The sequence below is a fragment of the Anolis sagrei genome, chromosome 2 (assembly GCF_037176765.1).
Source record: "Anolis sagrei isolate rAnoSag1 chromosome 2, rAnoSag1.mat, whole genome shotgun sequence".
Taxonomy (NCBI): Eukaryota; Metazoa; Chordata; class Lepidosauria; order Squamata; family Dactyloidae; genus Anolis; species Anolis sagrei.
In genome coordinates, this window is record NC_090022.1 from 87,301,055 (window position 1) to 87,326,814 (window position 25,760).

The 25,760-nt window shown below is 37.1% G+C and overlaps 1 protein-coding gene across 1 annotated transcript in view; it reads left to right on the top strand.

The window, feature by feature from the left end:
* The window catches only part of ADAMTS2 (ADAM metallopeptidase with thrombospondin type 1 motif 2), a 285,819-nt gene that overhangs the window by 180,602 nt on the left and 79,457 nt on the right, over nucleotides 1-25,760 (top strand). The window contains exons 4-5 of the mRNA XM_060765388.2: nucleotides 8,635-8,834; nucleotides 20,487-20,570. Coding sequence (XP_060621371.2) covers nucleotides 8,635-8,834; nucleotides 20,487-20,570 — 284 coding nt within the window. The remainder of the gene's footprint in view (nucleotides 1-8,634; nucleotides 8,835-20,486; nucleotides 20,571-25,760) is intronic.

Sequence of the window (25,760 nt, forward strand, 5' to 3'; positions counted from 1 at the left end):
TAATGACACTGTTTTACTCCTTGCCAGCTTGACTTATGTGAACTATTGACTTGTTATAAAATTATAATGACTTGGACTGGCTGACCTTCTTTTGCTCTTCATCTTGTTGGATAACCTGTGGCTAACCTGGACTGAATGAACTATTCAACAGCTTTACACACTAACCACCTGGATCCTGGGTCACTTTCTGACTGGAGCATAGAGCAGTGACAAAGGGAATGCCACCAAGGATTTCCCTTCTCCTTTCCATAAAAGACAGGAACTACACAAACACAAACATCTCAATGGGCATGCAAGAGAGTTTTACAGACATTTTGTTGGACTTTTCTTAAGCAAGTAACTACTATTCCATCAGCCAAAGGCAATAGATCCAAGAAGTGCTTTCTCCCTTTAGGCACCACTTGGCAAGTGGCAGACTTACCAGTCTTAAAACATATTCAACCAAGGATAAAATCAAACATAGCATTTCTAATGCATCCAACTAAACATTCTGTTTTCTCTTTGTGTTACAGTTGGCAGTTTGGTTTTCAGATGTTTATAGGGAAAGTGAAAAGAATCCTTCAGCCAATAGTAATGGTACTGTAATCTAAAAAGTAACATTTTCAAGTTCTGCACAATAGAACTTCTTTCTCAAAGATCCCCCACCATCCTTGATTATGACAATGTTTCCTTCCCTTTATCCCCCCTCCCAGTGTTTTGACCCCTCCTATCAATCTTCCTCCCCTCGGTTCTATACCTGTTACAATAACCTGTATTTTAAACTGTGATTTTAAACTGCTTTCTAATCTGTTTTTTAATAACTGCTTCACTGGGGAGCTGTGCTTCCCTTCCCAGGGTGTTTGTGCCCCGCTTTGTGCTGGGCAGTGACCATAATAAACTTTTGTATTGCATTGTATTGACAATGATTTTTTCTTCCTGATAGCTATCTTGTCTTCATACCTGGTCACAAGGATTTTTAGTCACCTGAGGGAGCACAGCATTTAACACTGACTCCAGAAAATTTCACAAGGCCTTGATAGCTGGAAAAGTCAGGTTTTCATATGTATCCTGAAGTATTCATATTTTGTCCTGATGGGTAATTGAAATTTTGCTTTTACTCATTGCTAGTTAAATGGTAGTACATGAACCAAGTCTGTGAGCTACCAGCTGCCAATCCCTGGAGAATTTCCAACAGAAAACACAATAGGGAGAAAAAATAGTGAGCCTCTAACATCTGATAGCTTAAGAGGCATGGCTTTATCCAAAATCTCCATGTGCTATAAAGGCATGAGGTTCATTTGTCATCGGTGTCACCCAAACACATGTTTGTAGTCATCATTGTAGTACAGTGTTTTCTAAAACAAAGCTCAATAGCATAGCATTTTGTCAATACATAGTGCACAATGTTCAGTTCAAACTTCAGCTTGCTTTCACCTCACAGTACCTCACTTGCAGTTTAATTCAGCCTCCTGGATTTGTTCAATTTTCTTATGCATGATATGCAGCATAAGGTTCCAAATGCAACCTGTACTGTGAAAAGAGGATTTATGAATTATGAAGAGGCTTAAGTGGCTTAGAGGAAAATGCAGTGGGCAAGATAAAAGACAAGTAGAGGGCATTTGGACACAGAAGGAAAAAAAAAGGTGAGGACTAGTGGGTTTAATATCATTGCTCTGTGGGCCAGGAAAAAACAATAATAAAATATGGAGTTAAGCTATACTATATACCAGTTGGATGATTTGCAGTAGGTTGGCAAGGATTTATGTTCCCCTATTAATTAACAACCAAAACAACAATGGTTATTTCCTGAAATACAGAAAGGAAAAAAAAATCAAGGGATAATTCTTGAGCTCTGCATACTTTAATTCTGAGGTCTTACAGAGGTGTTAGCCTGTTCACATGCAACATAAAAGACAAGAGGTGGCTGTGGGCATTTGTGCAGCATTGACCACAATGTCCCTACATGCCTAGTTGTCCTTCAGATATTTGTGCATTGAGTCATCAGGTTTACAGAGGACCCTGTAGGCCCATTCAGATGAATCCATAGAACTCAGATGAGTAAAATATCTGCATAGGTTTAAGTGTATGTCTCCTGAACCATACTTTAATTCCTTAAATTACAATTAATCTGAGGGATATGAGTTGAAAAGCAATGTAGATTTCACTCCAGAAGCCTGGCATGAGCTAATCTGTATTGATAGAAAGCTACACTTGATAGATTCTGAACATTGGTTGCCACTGAACAACAGGCAGGCCATTTTAGATTTGGGCTGAGCAAAAATTGTGACTGCTCCTCATGATCACTACCATTTCCACAATGTAAGTACACTTTGGTTGAGGGGGTATATAGAAGAAAAGCAATTGGGGTAGAGGGTGACAGGAAAAGAACAGATTTCAGCACTTTGATAGACTTTTTTGCTTCTAGGGTAAATAATAATACCTGTTTAAAACCTAAATTAGACACACTGATCTGTTGCAATCCAGTGTTATAATTGTTGCCCTTTATCTCTGTTCTCATTGACTAGATTGATCCTGATTTAAGTTTTGAGTACAGGGCAATCTAAGTGTGGAGAAAAACAGATATTATAGTAATACATAAACCCCAACATTGGAAAGATGGTGGAAAGAAATGAGATGGTGGAACGAAATGAGAAGCAAGGGATATGATAAAATCAAGGATATGCACGATCTGTATGGCCAGTTAATCCCTACAGATAAAGTAATAGAGAAGATGGGTGATAAGAACTGGATAAAATTATTAGATCTCTATAACAAACTTAAACAATGAATATATGAAGCAAAAAAATACAGAAAGAAGATGAATGGGGAGAAATCTTTAAAATATTGGAACATTTTAAAAAAGGGTTAATAGGAGTAATATACAAATTGATGGTAAAGGACAATGACTATATGAGAAGAACATTACAAAATAAATGGTTAAGAAAAGGACCACTGTCTAATCAAATAATACAAGATATAATGAAGGGAATGAAGGAAATCAAGATGAATAAATACAAAGAATTAGAAAAGGAAATTTATAATAAAATGATAAAGGACTCTAGCTCAATAATCATATATGATAAAAGGAATAAGCCCAATGTGCTGGCATTGTAGAAAGAACAAGGCATGGTACTCTCACATATGTGGTGGGAATGTCCAAAAGTAACCATATTCTGGGAAATGATAAGAACGATGGAAATAATATTTAAAATACCTATACAAGTACATTTAGACATGACACTAATGGAAATATTAGGAAACAAGAGAATTAACAGAAAGGAACAAGAACTGTTTAAAATTATTATTCAGACCAGACAAGCAGTAATTACACGGGATTGGAAAGATAAAAAGTGGATGTTGGAGGACTGGAGAATTATATAAATGAACAGGTACAATTCCATATCATGACAAGTGTAATGAAGGAAGATGTGCACAAGAAGAAAATAGAGGAAATAAAAAACAAATGGACATCATATATAGAATGGGTAAAATGGATAAAATCAATACAAATATAAATAAAGTAAGAGAACTGTGCACATGGCTAAAGATAACAATATAATAGAAAATGTGATCGAAGAGGTGGGTGATGGGGATAAAACAGGAGTTTTATTTTATTTTTCTCTATTTTTATTGTCTGCTTAGAAATTTAGCAGTGAATGTTAATAAGATAAAGGATATGTAAAAGTTTAAGTTATAAACAAAAGAAATGAATAAGACCTAGGAATGCTGGATACAAATTATCCTAGATGTAATTGCACCACATGAAAATAAGTGTAAAAACTAATAATAGGATTTACAAATGTTTATACAAAAGGTTCATGAATATCTGCACCTAACTGAAATAAGTGTAAATAATGTGATGAAAATGAAAAGCAACAATAATATATATTTTTAAAGGGCAATCTAAGTGCAGACAACTTGCAATGTATTAGGACTGTGGTGCTCTGCTTAAAATTAAAAGTGAAATAAAGGTTTTCTTTGGCATTCAAACAATAGGACATCGGTCATTTTCAACTGTGGATTAGGGTTGGCAGTCAATGGGAGATGTAGCTTCTTCAGCAGTAATAATAAGCCTACCATCATTGTCTTAAATTCAGTGTATAAAGTCTTAGATTTCATCATGGTCATATAATTGAAGTTAACAATTTATTGTGTTGAGCAAATATTTTTTAATGGCAACTTTTCATAATTGTTTACCCAATTGGATTCATGAATAAATATGCAATGGGATGCATAACTGAATTTGCATTCATGTACCAAAAGCTCAACCCTTCCTCTAATACATTGAAGTGAATGTGTACATTGTACATGTGTGGAGATATCCAACCACTTCCATGGAAAAACTTGTGCATATGTGAGACACCAACCACATCTAACCTTAGTGTTTAATAGATATTTTAATAGATTTGTGTGGTGCAGTGCTTTATTATGTTAGAATACAACAGATGATTTAGAACAAAATCTTCTCTGTTCATTCATTTTAGGAAACCTAATGTTTGTAGTCTTAGTTCAGTCAGTGAACTAAGACTGTTTACAGAGTGACAAAATGTTGGTGGCACAGATATTAGCTTTTCTTTTACACATAGATCTCAATCCCAAATAAATTAGTTTCCAAATCTATCCATCCTGATTTTCATATGCCTTTATGCAAAGGAATTATATGATTTGGGGATTATTTTCCTCAAAGGAAAATCACCTACAATATGAGTAAGCCCGTGAAGGTTCCCTAAAATAGTTCTTTGGTTCTGTCCAATATATAAGAAAATTAAACTTCACTATCAAGTGATTTTTTAATTAAATTCTCTTTCTCTTTGGGGTCAGGCATTGGTGAGTTGCACAGATTAATTTAGCAGCCTTAGTGTATTTAATTTAATTTTATTGCTTTTAGCTTTTGAAAGAAGTACAATTAGTTAAGCATCAACTGTATATAACACATATTTGCATAAATAATATATCATTTATTTATTTATATATTTATTTTTACTTCTAATAACCTGTGACTCTTTTTTTCTTATTCTTGAGTTGGGTGGGATAATAGCCTTTATGTTTGTACATCTTGTTATTAAGATTCCTTGCATATTAATATAAAAGCATAAGCAGAGGATAACAAAAACGTGATCCCAATTTGCTTATTGTAGTCATGTGAATTAATGTATTGTATATGGTCTCTGTAATGCTTTTTGCATTTGCTTAGTGCTGTTCTTCTCTCCTTCCTGATATTCCTAACATTTCTCTTGCAGAGGATCAAAGACAATATGTGAAATTGAAAGAGGTTCTATGTAAGTTCCACCAAGGTGGAGCCCTTCCCTTTCCACTCCTGCAAAACTCACATGGAGGCCCTCCCAGTATGTTCATGTTCATATGGGAGGGGCTGGGGCTGGGGCCTTTATATCAAGAAGCACAGTAGCAAAAACATCCACTAGGATAGCGTGAAGATCCTTAGGAGCTTCCAAAGGATGAGATAGTCTTTGTTTGGCTAGCTGAAAGGCACATATGCAATTCCTGTGACACCCTGGTCATTATATCCCACGTTGGGGGAGGGGAGGGAAAAGGTGACTCATTAGGGCAGTGTTTCTCAAACTGAAGGTTGAGACCCCTGGGAGGGTCACGAGGGGGTTTCAGAGAGGTTGCCAAAGACCATCAGAAAACACATATTTCTGATGGTCTTAGGAACCCCTTTGGCAGAGAAGGCTGAAGAACTCTCCGCCTATCCTTCTCTTCCTATTTAGAAACAGATGGCGAATCCTCCCACCAAAAGTCCTCCTCCGCTGTGATTGGCTAGCCTCTCAGCTAAGGGGAGGGCTGTTTCTGAGACTCCAAGTGGGGAGGGGAGAGCAGGCATGCTCAGCCCATGGCAGCATGGTGCGCATGTGTGGACAAGGAAGCACGTGTGAGGTGAAGGGAGGTTTGTGTCAGCAAGTCCCTTCAAGACATGGGGATCTGTGTGTGAAGTTTGGCCCAATTCTATCATTGGTGGGGATCACAGTATTCTTAGCTTGTAGGTGAACTATAAATACCAGCAACTACAACTCCCAAATGTCAAGGTCTATTTTCCCCAAACTCCACCAGTGTTCCCATTTGGGCATATTGAGTATTTGTGCCAAGTTTGGTCCAGATCCATAATTTTTTGAGTCCACAGTGCTTTCTGGATGTAGGTGAACTACAACTCCAAAACTCAAGGTCAATGCCCACCAAACCCTTCTCGTATTTTCAGTTGGCCAAGGTCAATACCCATGAAACCCTTCCAGTATTTTCAGTTGGGAGTACTGTGTGTCAAGTTTGGTTCAATTCCATTGTTGGTGGAGTTCAGAATGCTCTTTGTTTGTAAATCCCAGCAACTACAACTCCCAAATGACAAAATCAATCCCACCCAATCCCATCAGTATTCAAATTTGGGTGTATCAGATATTTGTGCCAAATTTGGTCCAGTGAATGAAAATACATCCTGCATATCAGATATTTACAGTATGATTCATAACAAGAGCAAATTAACAGTTATGAAATAGCAACAAAAATAATTTTGTGGTTGGGGGTCACCATGACATGAGGAGCTTCATTAAGGGATCACGACATTAGGAACGTTGAGAAACACTGCATTAGGGTGATCTTTGCCCAAGTGAATTCCTCTCTCTACAATAATCATTTTCAAAAAGTGTGTTACATTATGTCTGAGTATATCACTAATAGGATGTCAACCCAAATCATTACACCTGTCGATGGCAACACCCAAATTCTGGCTATTATTTTAAAGTTTCATTGTAAAAAGTGAATTTGGAGAAGTGGGGCTGAAAAGCAATATTCAAGTCACTCAGTTCTTGTGGGTTTTTTCGGGCTATATGGCCATGTTCTAGAGGCATTTCTCCTGATGTTTCGCCTGCATCTATGGCAAGCATCCTTAGAGGTGACCTCACCTCTGAGGATGCTTGCCATAGATGCAGGCGAAACATCAGGAGAAATGCCTCTAGAACATGGCCATATGGCCCGAAAAAACCCACAAGAACTGAGTGATTCCAGCCATGAAAGCCTTCGACAATACAATATTCAAGTCAGTCAGGTTATGCCTTTGCCCACAGAATTTCAACAGCAGCTAATCTTGACCTCTTCTTCTTAGCCATATTTTTTATTTAAAGACTTAGGATTCTTCAATACCCTTTAAATTTATTTATTTTATTTATTTATTGAATTTGTACCCCACTCTATTGCAACCCTGAAGGGGACTCAGAGTAGCTTTCAAATTGGCATACATGTTTTTTGAAATGTCTTTTGTCTTGTTGCCACTAAGGTTTTTGTAACTGAATCTATGTCATGGTCATAAACATTAAGTCTTATATGGTGTAAATATCTTTTTTTTTTAGTTTTAAATTATTTTTGTGAAAGCAAGCTGATGTTACAGGAACCACAGGAACTTTTGACTGTGGTGCCTTGGATATGCAGTCCCGCAACCTTTCTGGCCTGTATGGCATTGAGAATTATCCCATTTTCTTGCCAATACATTCAAGCTTTTGTGTCTTCTGATTATAGCTCAATGATTTATAAAATTGCTGGGGCTACTAGTATCAGTTATCCAGAATTCTAAAATCCAATATACTGAAAAATTCAAAATTATCCAATATCTTTACTTTGTGATTGTTCAATGCAAACAAACTTTTGTTTCATCCACTAAATTATTTTAAATATGGTGTAAAATTACCTTTGCACCGTGTGTATATATGAAACATATTGTATATACTTGAATATAAGCTGAGTTTTTCAGCCCTTATTTAGGCTGAAAAAGGCCCCCTCAGCTTATTTATTAATTTACTCTGTTGTTGTTGCTGTTGTTGTTGTTGCTGCTGCTATTATTGTTATTGTTACATTTGTTATTTTACTCTATTATTATTGTTGTTGTTATTATATTTTACTCTATTATTATTATTATTATTATTGCATTTATTATTTTAGTCTCTTTATTATTATTGGAAGGATGCGTAAGTACATTACATTGAAGAAGATTAGAATAACGGTTTAATCAGAGCTGGACAGACTTATCTTAAATTACAGGTTTATGTAAATATTCAAAAACATTTAACCTACTGATGTCTGAATTAATGTAATTTTATTGGTATCGATTTTTATTTTGAAATGTAGCTGCTGCATTTCCCTCCCTCGGCTTATACATCAATACGTTTTCCCAGTTTTTTTGTGGTAAAATTAGGTGCCTCGGCTTATATTCGGGTCGGGTTATACTCGCGTATATACCGGTAAATGAACTGAATGTTTGGTATTATGTCTGATCTTCAAGATAAATGTACATGTGTGCAAATATGGGTATTCCAAAATCTGAAAAAAAAATCCAAAATCCCAAACATTTCTGATCCCAAGCATTTTGGATAAGGAATACTCAACCTCTATTGAATTTATGCTGATAGGATTTTATGTAGAATCGTTTCATTCTGTCTAAAGATCTATTTTTATAGGAAAAGTTAGAAATATTCATGAAATGAATGTCAGACCCAAAAAAGAAATTAAAGATGGATATTTTCTTTTTGGACAATATTCACAGATGTGGATCAACATAAGTACCTCCATACTTTCTCGGCCACTGGGCTGTTATAACATACCTCTGTGAAGTACAATGTGACAGATAAGTACTTTTATACTTTCCATTTCTTACAGAGACTGATCTGAGCAATCTAGACAGCATGGTGAACGTATTGAAAGATGAGATTGATACCTCACGAAGGAGAAGGAGATATCCAAGGCATGCAGCTGATGATGATTACAACATTGAAGTGCTCTTAGGCGTTGATGACTCGGTTGTACAATTCCATGGGAAAGAACACGTTCAGAAATATCTTCTGACCCTCATGAATATTGTGAGTAATTTATCAGTATTTATGATCAGATATCACGTTGACTACTTGAATTTCACAAGTCTTTCAGGTCTTACAAATTGTGTAAGAATGCAAAGTACCACTGCCTTGAAGTACAAAGTCTACTAACCTAAAGGCTGTACTTCTGCAATAGGTTGTACTTTCTGAAACTTCAATTTTTTTTTTTAAATGACATCCAGATTGCTTCCGGGTGAATGTAAGAGTAATCAGGTTATACTAATTCTAAAATCATTCCACTGGCTCCAAATTGGTTTCCACACAAAATACAAATTGTAGCCATACATTTAAAGCCCTACATGGTTTATTTCCAGGCCACTTACAGGATTACCTTCTTCCATGTAATCTGCCTTGTACACTCAAATCCTCTAGAAAACATTTTCTTCAGTCAGCCAAGACTAGACTGTTAACCAAAGGACATTTTCTTCAATCACCCCCATACTCTGGAATGACACTGCCTAAATTTAAATCAGTAGTAAAGACTAATCTCTTTCAACTCGTCTATCCAGATGATTTATAAATTATGTTTCTAAATTATTTATTGATGAATTTTACATGTATTGTTTCATATGCTCATTCAACTGATGTTATGTGGTGTGTTGTTGTTGTTGTTGTTGTTCCCCAACAATATACAGGGAGAGGTGGGTAAGAAATATATGATGAGGATCATAATGATGATCCTCCTCCCTACTGCTGCTACTGTGACTAAAGGCCCATCTGTATGGGCAACATACTCCAAAATAGGGACCAAAAAAGTTGCTTCTGGGTGTACAGAGGATGTCTAGGGTTTTCTGGCTCCTAACATAGATTAAAAACATTTACATGGGAAAAAAGATGGCACCTATCTTTTAAAAAACTCTTTGTTGTTGTTTGTTGTGCCATGGAGTTTCAGAGAGCTCCTGCTTTCTAGCTGGATGTCTTTGCCAATATCAGCAAAGGTGCCCACCTGGCTGAAGAGATGATTGAATGGGAGAGAGGTAGAAGGCTGGTGGAGGGAGTCTGGGAACAAGGCACTCTGAGGGAGGAGACAGAGAAAGGGGAATATCCTGCAGAGGTTTGTGCAGCAGATCATCCTTGGAAGCTGACAGTAGAAGACTTGCAGATCAGTGACTGAGGTAGCTTCCAAACTTGCAAATAATTAAATCCCATAAGAAAAATATGTGAAGGGTGAGGGTCAACAGTATTAATATTTATCTTGATGCTTTTTCTGTTTTACAGTTTTCTATTCAACTGTAAAATAAAAAGCATCACATCTGAAGCGCTTCTGAGAAACATGTATTAATGCTTCCTTCTCTTCTGTGAATACCAGAGGGTGGTGACAAACAGTGATGGCAATACCTCTCCTACTTGTCAACATCTCATAGCACCCAAACATAAGAGTGTAAACAAAGTAAATATTAATTCAGGGAAGTTGCTGTCATTTAGTTTTTTTAGACATCTGTTCTATCATACATATCAGTTTTTGTTTTAGTCATCTCTTTCTGACTTTCATGACTAGCTTCAGTTGATTTCGATGGATCTGGTAGATCTCTAGGATAAGAACAAATAATATTTTTTAAGTTTTATCACCTTCAGTGTGAATGCATTGAAAAAGGCAACTATCATGAAATGTTTTTTGTCTGAATGAAAGCAAGAAGGACAGCAATATTTCCTTCAGCTTCTTCATAGTATTGTTATTTAATGCAAAACATGGATGTGTCTTTGCAAAACTTTTTTTTGAAAATCACAACATACCAAAACATTTAAAAATGAAAAACCCTTTTGAAATACCACCTCTAAAGAGTAAAGTGTTTCATTTTTAATTATCACACACAAGAATAAAATAAGGAAATTTCACCCACCCCCGAGGAGTTTCTAAGTCAGGATCCAACCTACTTTTAAACCAACTTCAATAACAGAATCACCCACTTTGATACTGAAATTTAAAAAAACCTGTTAACTGTCGGAATTTTATTTTTCTCCAACTGTCATGTGCCACTAGCATCACTCATTCCATCAAAGCTCCCATTGCAGTGTTCAGTTCCCTACTGTTCTGACTATAGTAAGCCAATCACTCCATGTACATGAGAAATGTTCTTTCTCTTTTTATTTCCAGGAATATGGCTTGTGTTGTATACTATCTGATATATTTCAGAGTCATATAGAGGTGACTCATCTAATCCAATTTCTGTATATAATTGTGAATAAGTTGAGGACAGGCCAAAATTATGGATTTTGATATGATCTATTGATAAATCCAGAAAAGTGACATTGTTGTCTGAGATGGCCAGCCACTCTTGGCCACTCATCCCACCATTTTTCCACCTAGAAATTTAAAACATTCAGAAACAATGCTGTGGTGAAAAAAGAAGAGGAGATTGGTGCTTTTTTCAGGCTTTCCTGGGACAGAGTAAGCTCTCACCTTTCCCAACTCTATTCAGAGGAGGGGATGGTTCCTTATTTGATAAGTGTTAAAGTATAGCACTTACATGGAGCTTGTATAAGTCAACCAGGATTTTTCCTTCAATTTTTTTTACTTTTTTTTTGTCGTGTCAGGAGCTACCTGAGAAACTGCAAGTTGCTCCTGTTGTGAGAGAATTGGCCGTCTGCAAGGACGTTGCCCAGGGGACGCCCGGATGATTTGATGTTTTTATCATCCTTGTGGGAGGCTTCTCTCATGTCCCCGCATGAGGAGCTGGAGCTGATAGAGGGAGCTCATCTGCCTCTCCCCGGATTTGAACCTGTGACCTGTCGGTCTTCAGTCCTGCCGGCACAGGGGTTTAACCCACAGCGCCACCGGGGGCTCCTATTTTTTTGACTAAAAATTCTAGACTTATATTTATTTATTGTTATTTGTGCTATTAATTTTTCCCCACTTTTCTCCCATGAGTATCTAAATAACATAATGGCATTTTTTTAATTTTATTTTTTACATTTGACTACAATTGGACATTATCATTCAAAATTTTCCACTTCATTGTGAAACTTAAGGCTTATTAATATCTACCTTGCTTCAGTATTCCTTGAAAAATATATCAAAAGTGCTTAACAAATAAGCCAAGGTGTGGGTAAATGATTTTTAAAACACCTTTTTGTAGATGAGGCATGCAGATGAAACAGTGGTTTTCTTATATCAAGTTAAAAGACACTGCATAGTCATGACCTAATGGTCGTGTAACAGACACAGAATCAATTCTGAAAAAGAATATATTTCATGTTGCTTATATCTATTTTTCGAAATGGAATAAATTTTAAGGAGTTGTTGTGTGAGTACAACCCTCTGAATACATGGGGGATAAATTCCTGAATAAAATAAAAATTAAAAATATTAAAATAAAACAATAAAACAGATAACACTGTGCATGCTGACTGGTGGATTCTAGGAGCTCTAGTCAGAACATGTTCCAAGCTTTATTCTTGGCCTCTTAGCTCCAGGTAGCTGTTTCAGGCCACAACCTGGTCTGTTTTCTCTGTAGACAAATTAGGTAGTGGTTAGAATTGCACAGGCTGATTTTACTTATTCAGAGTGTTTACCTGGAGAGTTGTTTGCATGGCAATTTCCCATAGTCTTCAAAGACAATTCTGGGCCTTTCACACCAAACTGAGTAAACATTTGTATTGTCGAAGGCTTTCATGGCTGGAATCACTAGGTTCTTGTGGGTTTTTTCGGGCTATAGGGCCAGGTTCTAGAGGCATTTCTCCTGACGTTTCGCCTGCATCTTTTTTTTTTTTACCAGGCCTACGAAAACAATGTCATAGCCCAGACTGACTACATGTTTCACTATGTATTCAGTACGTTTATTCTGTACTGATGGCCTAACCAATATCCCTGCTATATAATGTAAGTGTGAATGTGAAAAAAGAGCAAGAGAGGTATCTGTGTGAGAGAGCTTTAGGTTGGTGTGGCCAGTGTATTCCATTTTCATCCATTAATTTAGAAATGGAATCACAATGCCAAAGGTAATTGTGATTCAAGATATGGTGAAATTTTTTTTTTCACATGTTGAAATGGAACAGCTTCAAATTGACTTATTAACCAGAGACTCGGTAAACAATGTCTTGGACATTTTTTCCCACTGCCAGATTTTTTTGCTTCCATTAACATGTCTGAGCCATTCCATAGAGTCCTTTCTCAACCGCTCTATTCAGAAGATGCTATATTGTCTTGATATTCAAGCAGATATTTGGGGTTCTGTCCAGATTATTTAGCTTAATTATGTTGGGATCTCTTAAAAGCCTCATCATTATGACAGGCCGGGGGTGGATGGGTCACTTCAACATCAGATCCAAGTGCAGTGGTATACTTCCATGCACAATAATGAATAATGCAATAGAGCCATTATTTTGGAGCAACTGTAGGGTGATACAAGCTCTGTTCTTTGCCACTCAAAACCAGACTCTCTGTTGCATATGTGATTTGTTTAAGAGCTCCTTATGATAGACATGGACAGCTGAGTGCAGTCCTCTTAATCTTCATCGGAGTTATCCAAATGCAACCAAACCCTTTGCTATGCTATTGTTCACCTTACGCTATTCCACTGTTCCCTCGCTTCTTCTGCATCTTCCTTTTGGGTGTAGGGTGCACACGAAGTTATTTTGTGTATTTGGTTTCCATCCTGTTATTTTTTTTCCACCAAGAAGCTCAGATTGTACACAAGACTCTTCACACTTATCTTTACAACAAACCTATAAGATAAGAGAGAATGTTTCTGGCCAAGTTGACATATGTATGGGAAAATGGGGACATTAAGTTAGATTTCCCAGCTTGAATCAATACTAATTAACTACTACATCAATCCCCCACTACAATACTCTGTCTATTACACTCACCCTAATTTTATATTTTGCTACTTTTTGTGTCAAATGTTACTGTGCAGATTATTATTATTTATTGATTTGATCCTGCCCTTCCTACCAAAGAATCCCAATTATGTCATGCTATAAACAGATAACATGACCATGGTGTGATTAGAAGACCTCTGAAAGTTGTGTTTATATATTTAGTGCATGGTTTTAAGAACAGTGTTGTACTTAGCTTGTAGGCAAAAGTTGAGAAGGCCAAACAGCTTGAGGGAGGAACTTGACAAAATATAACTTGGTCATGAAGCCAGAAAAAAGTTTGTGACCTTTCTAAAACCAGTGTTACTGTCAAAGAGGAGACAAAAAAAATCATACAATCCTAAACTAGCTTTGCCAATAGAACATCTGTTTTGTAGATTTCATTTTTTTTAACTTTATTCAAAGGCAGATGAGTCTTAGAGCATTTACTGTGTCATCATACAATATAAGAGAACACAGTATTCTAGCATTTTGTTACCAGATTTGGTTATACTATGCTAATAGTTTATGTTGTAGTGTCCACAATCACTATGTAGTTCCAGGTCCTTTCTGTCTTTTGCCCTTCAAAGGACAAACAGTGCAGGACTTGGAGGCATTGCTTTACAGTTAATGAGAAACAGCCACCCTATACTGCAGATCTTTGGAAATTTACCCTTTTAGTCCATGTTCGCTTATTCTTTGATCCATAAGGCTACTGGCCAAGCAGGCTGGGACACTCTGGAAGTGACAGTCCAAATAAATAATTTGCTGTGAACTAGTTCAGAGTATTGGTCCATCCTATTTCATGCTGGCAACTTGGATTGGTGGTGGCTTTCTATCCCCTGGAGCCTGTCCATACTACACAAGTATATAATGCTACATTTCACTTTAACAACCATGGTAATATCCTATGGCATCTTGGAGTTTGGAGTTTAGTGAGGCACTGGGGCTGCCTGTTTGAGCCCTCTTCTACACTATCATATAAAAACCAGATTGTCTGCTTTGAACTGGATTATATGACAATGTAGACTCACATAATCTAGTTCAAAGCAAAAAAATGTGGATTATCTGATTTGATAATCTGGATTATATGGCAGTGTAGAAGGGCCCTGAATTCTAAATAACCCTCTCTAAATTGTAAATTCCAGAAATCTGTGGGATATTGCCACAACAGTTAAAGTGGAATAGAGATGCCCAGCTTTTTATACCTGCAGGCATATAGCCGGGGGGGGGGGGGGGGGCTTGAGGGGCTTCAGCCCCCCCCCTGAAATTCTAATGGTGGTTTGCGAAAAGGCCTTAGTGATGCATTATTTAAACTGTTATGTTTTTTCATATCATGATCTGATCACCATACTCAATATATCCCATATGCATGGGGGTATTGGGGTAACGATACAAAAGGTTTGCTAGGGTAGACCCTCTTTCACTTAGACTCAGCCCCCCCCGAAACAAACTCAGCCCCCCCCCCCGAATCGAAATCCTGGCTACGGGCCTGTTTTCTGTCTCACAACTTAGAGTGTAATAAACTCATAGGTAAACCTGTAGCTTGGGAGGGGGGGCATGGGTCCACCTCCCCCATCTTTCAGGTTATTTTTTTTAATGAAATCCCTATGCTAAGTCTATGAGAAGAAAAAATTCGAGTTTCTCCAGAATTGCAAGCACTATTTCAACCAATTTTTGATAATTTATTTACATTGTCATTACCTCTTTTTGCCAATTTACATTGCAATAGCAGCAATAGCTAACAAAGTGGAAGTTTTGATGTCGTGGATGTTTAATAAATATTTTAGACATGAAGACGGCATCGACCACCAAAACTGACCTCAAAATTGGACTCCATAAGAAAAACTTAAGTTTAAATATAATTTATGTTGTTCCTAGGTACATAACAACTATGATAATTTGTGCTTGCTTTAAAAGTTTATATATTAATTTTTCCTAAACTATCAGATAGTTTTTAATAACTATGTATCAGATTAAAGATATTTAATAAAAAAATAAAAAATATGTGTTGGTTATAGATCTTGATTTTTAGATATTCCAATTTAAAGTGAAAATATATGTATGAGAGATCTTTCAAAATGCTGCATCCCTGATTCTAATCAACATTTTTTGTGAAATTTGAACGCAATTGTGGATTTTATTGTGTAGTTTCATTTGTTTTTGCCATATGTAATTATCTTCTATTGCTTTTGAAATATTATTTAGAAATATCTGAAAGTAGTCATGTCACTGCTCTCTTGCACTTCCCCATTTCAGATCTCTCTCTTACACCCGCCTTCTGGCTCCTCCCAGTAGGGTATGAAAGGAAGGCATGAAAGCAGCTGTGGTCATTCCAAACACAATTGTGCAATTGTCTGCTAGCTTGAGTTGCTATTCTGAGATTTAAAGCCCTGTCAGTTGCTATTAGTATTTCCTTTCATCCACCTGATTCCAGAAGATGCCTAAATGTTTATCAAAGCAACTGAAAATGTTTGAGTTTATGGCAAAAAAAGTACTGTGTGGTTTGGAGGAGAAGTTGGGGGTAAAGGTGGTCATCAGAAGCTTGGTGCATTGGCTGCTAAACCATTTGTGTGATGGAAAGATGCAATACATGTCTTCAAAGGACACCGAAAAACAGAGTATCATCTTCCTAACTCATAGTGGAAAATGTCTTGATGCAACCCATCATCATGATAAAGGAAATAAGAAAACAGAAGAAAACAGAAAGAAACTTCTGCTAATTGTGGAAACTACTATCCTTTGTGACTGACAAGAGCTGGCTTTAAAGGGGGCAATGATTCAGGACCTGTTACTCGTGAAGAACCTTTGCACAATGATGACAATTTCAAGACCTTGTGTCAGATCAGGAGACACTGACCTGAAAAGTAATCTCCAAACTGCAGCTATGAATACCCAATATAAATAGTCCTCAAATACAGAATGAATTAATAGACATTTGTGGTGACAAGATGGTAAAAAAAATGTTGAAAGATGCAATGCATGACAGTGTTTCTCTTTTTTGGCAGATGAAACTTTGAATGTGAGTACCTCAGAACATTTATTGCTCTCAGTAAGGTATGCTGAAGTTGAAGCTGCATGAATAAGAGAAGACTTTATAGGCCTTGTGAAGTTTAGTGATATGACAGTTGAAGGACTTGCAGGAATTCTTCTGAAAACTCTGAAAAAAATTGGACTGAACTTGAAATACTTGTGTAGACGGGGTTATGATGGAGCTGTTAATATGAGTGGTCATATTTGTGGTGCATGGGCATTTATATCACAGAAGTATCCAATGGTTGCCTACATCCACTGCAGTGCTCACTCACTAAATCTAGGCTTAGCAAACACTTGCAGCATTCCACCTGTCAGAAACTGCCAAGTAACAATATCACCTGTGTGCAATTTCTTCAGAGCATCATTCAACAGACTGGAATTGTTGAAGAAAGATATAAAAGACTGTTTCCCTGAATCAAGAGCAAGCAACCTGTTGCTGCTTTGTGAAACCCATTTTTATGTTTTGTTGAACTGTTGACCTGTACAGTGTGGTTGAAGAACTAAAAGAGAGTCTTCTATACAACAGTGATACTCTTTCCCAAGCCGGACACCTTCTTTTAGCTGTTCTGAATGCTGAATTTATAGTAACCATGCACATTCTTAGAAAGCTTCTGTCACCATCCCTTCAGCTTAACAAACTATTTCAAAGAGTAGAGCTGGACAATTTCTGTAGTCTAAAACATGTTAACATCCAGTGGAATGCACACAGAATCTCTGAAAGAATTTCAGGAGATCTTTGGCACCACAAAATCAGTAGTGGAGTCTGTGGGTGGAGAATTTAGCATCTGCTCAAGGTAGGCTTGTAAAAGCAACATGCAAGCAATTTACCAACACAATGGAATTGTATAGGCGAAATGTGTACATCCCATTTCTGACTTTTTCTGCAGTCAGCTTCAAGAAAGGGTTACAAGGCACAGGGAAGATGTTTAGGAACTGCAAGTGTTCCTCCCTGTAAATTGTGGCCACTTAAAAACCAATTTGAATAAGTGCACATAACTTCACAATGAATGCCTTCAAGATACTGATGGAAGGGTTTGACCAGTGGTGTACAAAATGGAAATCATCAAATGCACAAACATATCTTGTCTGTGAGACCGTTTTTTTTCTGAATGTGAATAAACTTTCTCAAATTTCTGCAACATTGCCAGTGTCAAAAGCTACAAATGAAAGGTTGTTTTCAACTCTTAAATGTTTGAAAACATACATAAGAAGCACAATGGGGCAAGAAAGATTGACCGCTCTTGTACTCTTGAGTGTCCACCAGAGTTTATCAATGTAGCATGATTTCTGTTAAAGTGTATTGATACAGTTTTCAAGTGTTTCCAACAGGTATTGTGGGATTCTTTTGCAATCACTAAATTACCAATTTAGAGTCATTTTCAAGTTCTTTTTAGACTTGAAATTTCATTGCTAAAATAGAAATCTGATTTAATTAAGTCTATATATAAATATAGAATGGGTCATAAATTTTAAATTATTTTGTGTTATGTACCTACTCTTCATGATTTGCTAAAAAAATTAAAATTGTTTCAACACCCCCTACCCCACACCCTGAATTTTTTTCTGGCCACTGGTCTGCCATATAACCCTTTGATTGAGAAGTTGATCTATACCTCCCATGCCTAGAATTACTTCTGCATCAGATGTAACCTAAAGGTGGGAAAAGGCAAAATAAGGTCAGATGAAAAGGGCTACAATAGCTTCAACCCATCCAGGACTTTTCTATACTGGTTGAACATGATTGGCTAGGAAAAGGAAAGCAAATGTCCTTTAGGAATAAAATGATTTTACTCAATGCCATAGAAATGCTACATCTAAATTCAAGTTGTCCAATATATTTAAATTGGCATGTTGCAATTTGGTCATTTTCCCTCGGGATTTAACCATTGAAAACCCCAGCTTGCATATTTTACAAAGGCACAGACTCCAGATACTGGAAACTTTACTGGGAAAACATGCTTCGCCTGACACTATTCACATCACAAGAGCAGGCAGACAACACCTCCTTCTTCAGTTCTTGTAATATAGAATACAACAGTATATTGAAACACTAGATGGTGCCAGTGTAATCAATCACTTGGTTTATAAGATTTGTGGGAGGAATTTGTTACTTAGGAAGTTCCTTAATTATCTCTTTTTCCAAGACAAATCATGGGGCTGCAAGTTCTATGTCCCTCCCACCCAGTCCTTTCCTCTGTTAACAACAGTCTTGTTCTCCCTGTCCCTCAGGTATTTGCTTATGTCTCCCTTCCAACTTGCTTGGAGCCCTGCCTTTGCAAGCTCTGTTTCTCTGCTCCACCCTCTCTTCCACACACACTGCTGACTATTAACCTTTTCTTTCATCCTGTTCACTTCTACTCTCAACCAGCTTCCTTGCTTTTGCCTTACCTCCACTTTCATCTGCCCCTGATAGTTCCCTCTGCAAGAGCAATGATGTCAAAGGGCCTAAGTATCCTGAAGGCATGAAATCCTGATTGATCTTAGAAGTTAAGCAGGGCCAGGTCTACTTAGTAGCTGGATAGGAGAAATTATTGTGTTATGGACCTACTCTTCATGATTCCTTGAATAAATCCCCCCCCCCCTCACCACAATGATTTTTTTTCTGGCTACAGGTCTGCTCATAGGCACACTATCCAGGGGCGGTCTCTATGTTGAAACAACTTCTGCTAGCGGGAAAAAGAACAGTGGCTTATTCTTCCTAATTCAACATCTGCATAATGTCATGGTCACATTTATAAGCTATCTGGAAAGCTTTTGTCCTTCTCTGCCCACTCCTTCTCTGCTAAACAGCTAACTGGCTCAATAACTGAATTTCTAAAAGGACTTACATTCACATGGTCTTGGCCACTGTTTGAACAGAGAGATCAGGGATATACTATTCCAGGTGCTTGAAGGCTAGTCCAAAGAGTCTATCCAGTGTTTTCAACTTAGCCTTGTTATAGTGACTTGATACAGTTTACTTGTCTAATGCCTATTCAAGCTCCTTGGATATTTTTTTCCATTTAATTCTCCTTTGACTTCACTGATTTCACTCTTCTCCCTACTGCAAACACCACACTCAAAGCGGCTGCAGCTGAGGATATCTCTTCACACATCCAGTGAAGCAGGTTCTTCTCCACAAAAGCTTATGCCTTAACAAATGTATTCATTATTAAGGTCCCACCAGATTGTATTGGTGTTTTTACTGTAGCAGATACAAATACTACCTCCATCTCTGGAAATCATTATGTGCTTTTTTTTTACTTTGTCATATATAAATGACCATTGCTACCTGCATTTAAAAAACTTTATTCTATCTTTGTGTGCTGATAAAACTGTATTTTAATCCCTCTGGTTCATCAGCATTCTCAAAAGCATTCAAAGCCCAAGAGTTCTGCAGAGATTTATGCAATTCGGATTCACACGCATTATTATATTTATGTTCCATCTTGGTCCCACCCCTGCATTGCATTGCCATGGTTAGATCACTACCTAATGGGATTTAGATTTTCTGTGATTCAAAAACTCTTTAGGGATGGTAGACTAATTAAGTTGACCTACCCCAGGAAGCTAATCGATCAGATGGCTTCCTGATGTCTCTCTTGAGGATTTCCTGCTATCTTGTAGATGATTCTGTGGTAGATAATTCTGTGAAAGTTCCTAGAGTAGGCATACATTTTGCAGTCACTACATGAGTATACTGTTGTTTCAGAGGGGTTTTGAAAATTAATTTGTCAAATTTTTGCTATTAAGCTTTAACAAAACTATTCTCATGTTCTCTACATGTATTCCTACTTAATATATATTTTAAATGTTTTCTTGTAGGTTAATGAAATCTATCACGATGAGTCCTTAGGTGCCCATATTAATGTTGTGTTGGTGAGAATCATCATGTTGAGCTACGGGAAAGTAAGTAGATGTAAACCTGTCTAAAAGTAATCTGGAATTTCATTTTATAAACAACACCTTAGTTATTCTTTTGTGGCCTGTACTGCTGTGTATTTGTGAATGTTTTTGGTACAATGGTGTCCAGCAAACCTTAACAAAGTCACTGGGTTTTGTTGTGTATTGTATTTGCAAAAAGCAGCCTCCATAGTGGATCTTTCATTTCCCCTCCTACCCCTTGAAGCTTTTGTTACCCTGCTCCCTGCCACAGAGGCCTCTAGAGGGATTAAGAGGGTCAGGAAACCCCAAAGTCTGTGTTTTATAGGGCCTCGGGGAGAGAATTCATGAAGAGGTTTTCCAGTGCTCTTTAAGAAAACTGCCCTTTAACTGAAGTTACATCTATCTAAACCTATTTCCCTGGAATGTCAAACTAAGCATACTTAATGCCAACCACACACAAATGTATTGCTCATTAACACTTGTCAAGAAGTCTTCACCTCTGGATATGTAAATGTCTTTCCTTTCAAATTGTTTGATTTGAAATAATGTAATTATGATTAAAATAGTTCCGCTTTGCTGACTTATTTGTTATGGTATTGTGGTCATTATTTGATGATGCAATTTTGCTGAAGCAATACTAATGGAATGGTTATTGTTGTGGTAGGTAAATGTCTTTTTTCTTCCAGAATTAAGTAATGTTTGATTACTGATTGAATTAAATGATCGTTTGTATTATTTTGAGATATTTGTGCTTATTTTATTGTATACAATGTGTCACATTTGGTTGAGAATCAAACAGACAGACCTATATGTTGCATAGCAACAAGTTTCTCAATGGTTTGGGGATTTCTTAATGCAATACTTTCCCTTCTGTGTTAGTTATAATATTTCCATCTCTCAGAGTAAAATAATCAGGTAACTACATTTGAAGCAATCATTTTAAAAATATGTTTTTCTTGAAATTTTCAGAGTAAAAAGAAGCTCCCTGAAGTTTATAGTGGAATTTAAAAAGTATTTAATGTACTGAAACTGTTAAATTGTATACAAAGAAAGCAAAGCTTTTAGGAATAAGGTTCAGCACCTTGGAGAGTGCCTTTCAACTCCAGACTTAAACCTGAAACAGATTGGCCACCCTACCAATTTAAGTGTCAGCTGCTACCATGGTTTAAGGTCTTAGATCACAGAGTAGTAGAATCATAGGATTATGGAGTTGGAAGAGACATTAGCCATCCAGTTCAATTCCCTGCAATGCAGGAATGCACAACCAAAGCAATCAAAGATGACATAAAGAGTTCCACTTCCATTTCATAATCTCTGTAACATCCTTAAATGTTGCCTGGGATGCTTTCTTTAAAAATCTTTCTTAATCCACATTGTACACTACAAGATGCATATTAGCCCAGATAGACTGAAATTTGCAATGTACAGGGTTAGTCAAAATGAATAGGCCGAATGTATGTTTACTGTAACCATTATTGGCCTATTCATTTTGACTAACCCTGTATTTCCGAGGAAGGTGGATGTAAGTTTCTATCTACTGCAACTTGAAATACTTTGCTCTTGCTTGCTTTTCTTGGGTTTTCTTTGTCCAACAAAGTCTATTTGGATGAATTTGGGATACAACTAAAATAGATAAGCCAACCATGTTTGAGAGCAGTGTTTTGCTGTAATTTAACACATTTCCCCACTCTACACTTTACTCCATTGCTTTCTATAGGAAACCAAATTACTAACTACTAAGAACTTATGTGTACGGGAACAAAGTTAAGTTCTAAATAGCTCCAAAATGGTTACATCAGTTATCTGTGCCTTCAGATTCATGCTTTCCCTCTGTGCTAGCTTTCTCAATATCCTTCTTCTTCCCGGCCACTTTCTACATCAGGGCTGGGAATCATATATTCCTCTAGATCAGTGGTTCTCATCTTGTGTGTCCCCAGGTGGTTTGGCCTACAACTCCCAGAAATCCCAGCCAGTTTACCAGCTGTTAGGATTTCTAGGAGCTGGAGGTCAAAACATCTGAAGACCCACAGGTTGAGAACCATTGCTCTAGATATTGTTAGATGCCAACTCCCAGGATTCCTCATTAGGAGCAACACAGGCTAGGGTTTATGAGACTTGCAGTCCAGCAGCATCTTGAGAACTGCATGATTCATTCCAGTCAGGACAGATGAAAGCTGGCATTTTGCATCTGTTCAGAAAGAATGCTGCAGCTGGTTATGATCCTCATTGGCACACAGGAGGAGAGAGATCATCTCTCTAGGAGCCAAATTTCAAAGTGTGGTGTTATTTTCTGGATTACATTCAGCATTTCAAATTGCATTTGCAATTAGAACTGGGATTCAAAGCACACACCAGAGTGGGATTAATATGGTGTCTCTACTTACTTACTGTATGCATCTCCCTCCCTCCCTCCCTCCCTCCCTCCCTCCCTCCCTCCCTCTCCCCCCCCCCCTCTCTATATATATATCTTTATCTTCATACCCATTCTGAATGATAAATCATTTTTCTTTTTATGCAATGGACAGTATGCCATGTATGTTTTTCTATATCACATTACTTGTCAGATACTGCATTTTCTAATATTTTGTTCTAGATATGCTGTCTCTCTGTCTATATTCTTGTCATGAAATAATTCTCACAATTCTTTAAAAACAAAATGTCAGTTAGTTGGTAAAGTTTTTTGATGTTGTTGCTGGTTCTGTTACCATGGGTACTGAAAGCTTGCTTCTCCCCCTGCTTTTCTTTTCTCTTTCATAACAACTTGCCTATTTCATATGACAGGAAAATAATGTAATCTGAGTAAATAATGTGGAAGAAAATATTTTGAATTGGTTTACCACTTGCACTCATTTTTTTGTAGCGGAAGAACATATTTTATATGTTGGCTTATCAATTAGATTACTATTGTACTATTGAAATTTTAATAGGCATTTCATCCACAATAAATCTCTGTGGATTCTCAAGGATGGCCCAGAATGGTCAGAATGTACAGCTGGAGCACCATCTAATGGATGTGTTTTGAAAGACCCCTTTTCAGGTTGAAATGAAGACATGGCAAGCATTTAACCTTTTTTTTGAAAGTATCAAATCATCACAGAAGAGCCCTACATACTGAGCTCCTTCTCTTTCTAGTACCACCCACACACAAGAGGTAGGAATCAACAAGCTTGGTGTTACCTCAAAAGTTGCAAAAAAACCCCCAAAAAAACAAAAACAAAACAAAACAGGAAAACATTTCAAAGAAAAAAATCTTCCCAGTGAGGTCTAACTGAATTAAAAAGCATGGAATAGTACATAACTATTGAGACTGAGAGGGTATTTAGGATGGAAGGAGGTATTCTGTAAGATGATTAGCCAGATAGCTAGAACTACAGAAAGTGGTGGCTGGTAGCTTCCATGTCAATTTTCTAATTTTAATTTTCTAGTTTTAATTCAGCTTCAAGGGGGCTATTAAAAGTGTTAATTCCTATGTCTGAGATGGGTTTCATGTCTTGGACAACACATTTAAAAATTGGAATAAAATCTAGAGGGGATTCCATAGGAGACATCACTGGGGAGTGGGGAAGATAAAGTCTTTGCCTCTCCCAAATAAAAATTCTGACCTCCAGTGCAATATTCCTTCAGTTCTCAAATTTCTAATATTGCACTAATGCAAATTTCACTTTCCCATGCACACAAGTTTCTGATGCAAGCAAAGTGATAATGCTTAATGTTCTACAACAAAGACCTTTTCCATATATAGAGTGAGAAATGCCAGATTCCAAGCTGGGTTCATGCCAGGAAGAGGCACAAAGGATCATACTGCAAACATACTCTGGATAATGAAGTGCACCAAAGAATTTAAAAAGAAACCCAGCCTGTGATTTATAGATTATAGCAGAGGTTTTGGTTGTGTACCCCATAAAACACGCATCATGTTGAAAGAAATTGGTGCACTATTATGTTCTATTGTCCTGATATAGAATCTCTATGCAAGACAAGAGGCGAATGTCAGGGCAGTATATGGATAAACTGGTTTTCAATTGGGTCCCTTCGGAAGGCACAAATACCTTATATGTATGTTTGTAAAGCAGGATTAACTAGCCACATCACAGTGAGAGGACAGTAAAGAAAGCTGATAAGAAAATCAACTCATTTGAAATGTGGTGCTGGAGAAGAGTTCTACAGATATGGTGGGCTGCTTAAAAATCAAATAAATAGGTCATAGAGCAAATCAAATCTGAAGTTTCCCTAGAAGCAAAGATGACTAAACCAAGAGTGCCATACTTTGGCCATAATATATCATGCCAACTCTAAGAGTAATACTACAGGAGCCAATAGCATCACTCATAATATTAGAGGTACATGTACAATCTGATATATGTCACCATATGCCAGTAATGCTATCGTACACTCTATATTGGACAAACAGAACAGTTTCTATTCATGAGGATAAATGGATATATATCTGACATTAGAAATGGCAGTACCCAAGAAACAGTTACAGAACATAAAAGGTTGCAGTCCTTGAGCAAAAAGGGGGAGATTAGAAAGAGAAATAGTTAAATTATATAATGGGCCCTTGGGATCCTTGGGCTCAGGATCAGCAGATTTAACTAGCTGTGAACTGAAAATGCAGAAATAATAAAAGGAAAGAAGGACTGAAATAAAGTGCAACCAGATTGAGAAGTAGTCAGGTTGAGAACTGAGTCATCTGAGTCCACATTGCTGTATAATCCAGTTCAATATGGATTTTATACCGCTGTGTGGAAGGAGCCTCAATTGCTTTATTTATATTTCACCTTCTTCCCCTAAAGTGAATCAAGCCTCCCATGTTGCCAGATCCATAGGGGGAAGCTGTTCACACTCCTCCTCACTTACCTCCATGTGATTGGCCTGACAGCACAAAGCGAGAGCACCATGCCTCAGCCTTATAGAGTGCCTCCAGCACCGGCCATTTGACATTACTATAATTGTGATTTGCCTGCTTTATGTAATAGGCTTCTGAAACTTATATATCTCATTATTTTTCTGGAAAAAAAACTGTTTTTACTAACATCAGAATAATGATAGTGGGACAGAGCAGTGTTTCCACTATATTTGCAATTCTTCTCTGTATTGATTCCATAGGCTTTAGAATAAGAAAAGAAAAACAGTACAGAGGACTAGAACAAGGCCATCTATACTACTTATGACTAATTTTATGGGACTCAGTGTTGTTGGCCATACTCGCTT